General features: G+C 28.8%; 1 protein-coding gene across 1 annotated transcript; it reads right to left on the bottom strand.

The window, feature by feature from the left end:
- Nucleotides 1–3,115: 3,115 nt before the first annotated feature.
- On the bottom strand, nt 3,116–3,538 carry LOC117905706. The gene has a single exon (XM_034818593.1). The coding sequence runs from the start codon at nt 3,536–3,538 to the stop codon at nt 3,116–3,118; it is 423 nt and encodes a 140-aa protein (XP_034674484.1).
- Nucleotides 3,539–4,003: the final 465 nt, after the last annotated feature.

The raw sequence follows: 4,003 nt of genomic DNA, 5'->3' as shown, positions 1-4,003 counted from the left end.
TTAAAAAAATCTCAACACCATACATGTGAATAATTCTTAAGAAGTGGTCAAGAGTAACATCAAAAGTAAATAATTCTTAAATTAATTACTAAAAAAAAATCTAAATAAAGTAGTTATTTTATAATACATTTTTATAAGTAAATCAAATGCTTAAATTAATTAAAACTTATTTTATTATCCTAAAATGAAATAATTTAGGAAATGATTTTAACGTAATTTTTATCAACATGATTGAAATTATGTTTTCAAGATGATCGTCTTTTTTATATCATTACATTTTGATGGTCAATTTCTACTTAAATTATGAATATTTCTTATTCTTTGTCTAAACATTTTCTGCAAATAAAGTTGGTAAACTAGATATAAATTTTTATTTCCAATAATGACTTCCACAATCATGTCTTGACATGACTTTGATTAAAAACATATCCTTATACCACTTCATATCTTGCAGTTTTGGACATCTAAGATTATTAAGGATTTCAGAAATTCTTTCTTGAAAATAGATAGGATCTCCTATAAAATATTTTGTTATTGCAAATATTAATGTATTGACAACGTCTTCTTCATAAGTTTGTACTGATGTTCATTTTTCTTTGATTATTGTCTTTTTTACATTTAATATATAATCTCTATCATTTTGACTCAAATAATGATCCCACCAATCTTTAAGCAAACCAGTGAATCCTATGACTAAGGCACCGGCAGCATGAAAGTTAGAATTACTAATCTTCATTCTATAAGCATTAGTAGCCATCATCATTTCATGAAGCAAATTAATTATTTGATGTTCACTCATTCCATCTATATTCCACTCATAAAAACTACTACCATCATAGGTAGCAGCTAATTGATAATTTCTTTCTTCTAATTTAACATTAGGAAAAAAGGGTTTTGAATAATAATTTTTTTCTACTTACAAAATTACAAAATTAAATTGATGATTATTTAAGGGTGGTTGGAACCTAATTATGAGGTTATTTTTGAAATTCTTTTTTGAATATTTTCTAAGTGTTTTATTGTTAATTGGTGTCTTTCTTCATTTCTTAACGTTATGATTTGTTTTCTTTGATTTTTAAGTTTGAAAAACCAATAGAAAAAAGGACTAGTCATTTTCTTTTGATTCATGTATTTTTCATATTCTTTTCTTAATACATTTCTAGCTTGAAGAGGAAATGTTTGAAAATAAGCTCTTTTAGTATTATTATGAGGGGAAAAATAATCTTATTTTATCCATTCTACATTACGAGTAAAATGAGTCTTTTTATAATTTTTCTTATGAATAATGTTAACTTGATTAGGATACATATTTGAATGAGTAAGAGACATAGGAGGAGATTCTTGTTGTTGATATACAGGAATAGGAATTTTTGGAGTAAAATCGACACCATTTAAGTTTGCATTTGAAGTGGAAGATCTTACAGACATAAAATCTTGAGTGAATGAATACCTAGAAGTTGGACTAAATTCTATTTGAATTGTATCATCTGTATGTTGTATAAATTTTGAAGGAGTTGTTAAAGGTTAAATAGGTTTTGGATGGATTAATTCTTTTAATTCCCATTAACCTCCTTGAGTAATTTCATTCCATTTTAATTTTTTAGGAACAAAGGCTTGAGTATTGTTAGGATTATATTGTAATAATAATGTTTCATCTTTGACAGATTGACATATGGTTCTAGGATTTAATTGAGTAGTCATGGCTTTATAATATATCCTATAAATTATTGCTATAGTTTGAGCTTCTTCTACAAAATTCATATTTTTGGTTTTAATATTTAAAGTTAAACTTGAAAGAATACTAGGATCATTTTTATGTTCATGGAAAAGCTTGGAAGACAATTAAAATAAACGGGACCATTGGCAAGGTTTGAATCAATCATGCTAAGAATGGAATCAGTAAATCTTGTGGACCTAACGTCTCTTAGACAGACAAACACAGGAATATCTAAACCTAAACGAAATAAAGGTTTTATTACAACTTGAACTAATCCTATATGAATATAATTAAATTTCTTCCTATGATGATTAATAGTGTTTTGACTTAATAATTGAAGACTTTCTAAATTTTGATTAAGAGTGATAGTTTTTTCTTCAGTTTCAATTGAATAATTTTGATTAAATTCAAAATTTCCTTGTTGATATATTGTCTTAATTTTCATGTGTGGAATTGACCAATTATGTAATTGATTTTCTATTTGTGTTATATTTATTTCTTGACTATTAACAATATTTTGAGTAAGTGATGTGTGTGCAAAATTATTTGATGAAGATGCCGAACTATCATTTGACCTAAGACATCTGGAAGAACTAGCTCTACTTAATTTCCTTATAATATTACTCATTGTCACAGAAAATAATCATAATTTTGTCCTTAATTAATTCAAATAATTTTCTGAACAAGGACCACCACAAGCGGATTAACACGGGACTTACGTTCATTCTGCCCTTCAAACACCACTATCTAAGCTGATCAAGTCATTCACAAGAAATTCAATTCGAACTAAGTCAGGACTAAATTAGTGATTAATTGTTGTTCCAACTCGTAACACCACTCGGTTCTCAGTAGAACGTGGCTTTGATACCATTTGCACCAAGGACATATAACAGTTCATGCATGCAACAAATTAATTCTGTCTAATGAGCTCCAAGCATAAAAACAGAAATAATTACTGTCTAATTGTCTAATTTATTGCAGAAATTTAAACATAAAAACACAGATATTTGAATCTGAAAATATTATTTATTGAAAATATACCTTGATTACAGAGAGTTGTTGAATACAAACTTGTTGACAGCAAAGGGATGACTCAAAAAGATGAATACGAAGGACTAGAATTTTTTGAAAGAGGAGATTACAAGATAGAGGATTTTTTAGAACACTCTATGCTTGCACTCTTGAGCTCTTGAGTTCTCTCAAGTTCTACCTGATGAAGAGGGTTGCAACTCTATTTATAGATGAAAATTTGAACTTAAGTCGTTCTGGAGTCTTCATTCTTGAAAAAATTTTAAATTCGTCACCACGTGTTAGGACAACTAGAGTTTTGGTAAATGAGGTCTGCAGAAGAAGGTAAGAATTCATTTCTCATGTCAAAAGCCTTTAGAGGAGAAAATTTTATTCCTCTTGTTTTTCATCACGTTTGCTTTTATTCTCTTTCCCTTTGTACCGCATGGAGACAAGCTTACTAAGAATAGTGCTTGTCTCAACCTTTTCGTTTGCAGTGAATTGGTTTGCTATCTGGTCCAAGAATGTCTTGGCTCGGGTCTCCTCAGGTATTGCACCCTTTATAGCTTCTGGAATTGAGTGCTTCATTATCATTAGACTCATGCGATTGTATTGCTCCCATTTTTCCATAGTAGCCTTTTGCTCAGCAGTGCTGGCACTAGTAAGGTCTACAGGGCGATCATCTCTTAATGCATAGTCCAAATCCATGCACCCAATCACAATTATAACGTGTTCCTTCCATTTCTTGAAGTTTGTGCCATTAAGCACAGGAATGTTATTAACATTAGCAGATATGGAAGATGTTGAATCCATAGCAATGAAGCTCATAATCAGTCACAAAAATATCATACATATATGAATGAATAAAAATTTAACACACACACAAACACACACACACACACACACACATATATATACATATACATGTGGGCCCATCACAAGATACCTAACACAAACATTAATATTTGGTCTTTGGACAAAATATCAACTTATAATTGGTACTCTTTTACAAAATTAGTTCATAAATATTGACAATAAAACCAAAGCAATATGCTTGTCTTTGGGCTGATATACAACGTGCAAGGTAAACTTTATATGTCACACATTTATGACTACTTTATTTATTATTATATTAAAATAATCTTCCTTTGGACCACTTATTTTACACAATAATAACATGTTTACATATTTAAAAATAAATAAAATTACATAATATAAGTTACTTTGGCAACAAATATACATAACTCATTTATTTTTAAATGTTAAACACAAATGTAG

The sequence above is a fragment of the Vitis riparia genome, chromosome 18 (assembly GCF_004353265.1).
Source record: "Vitis riparia cultivar Riparia Gloire de Montpellier isolate 1030 chromosome 18, EGFV_Vit.rip_1.0, whole genome shotgun sequence".
Taxonomy (NCBI): Eukaryota; Viridiplantae; Streptophyta; class Magnoliopsida; order Vitales; family Vitaceae; genus Vitis; species Vitis riparia.
The sequence above is the reverse complement of the archived record's forward strand: the minus strand, read 5'-3'. Positions and strand labels throughout refer to the sequence as shown.

Bases quoted from the DNA above. Each gene is read 5' to 3' on its own strand.
- LOC117905706 (XM_034818593.1), bottom strand. From the start codon at position 3,538: ATGGATTCAACATCTTCCATATCTGCTAATGTTAATAACATTCCTGTG.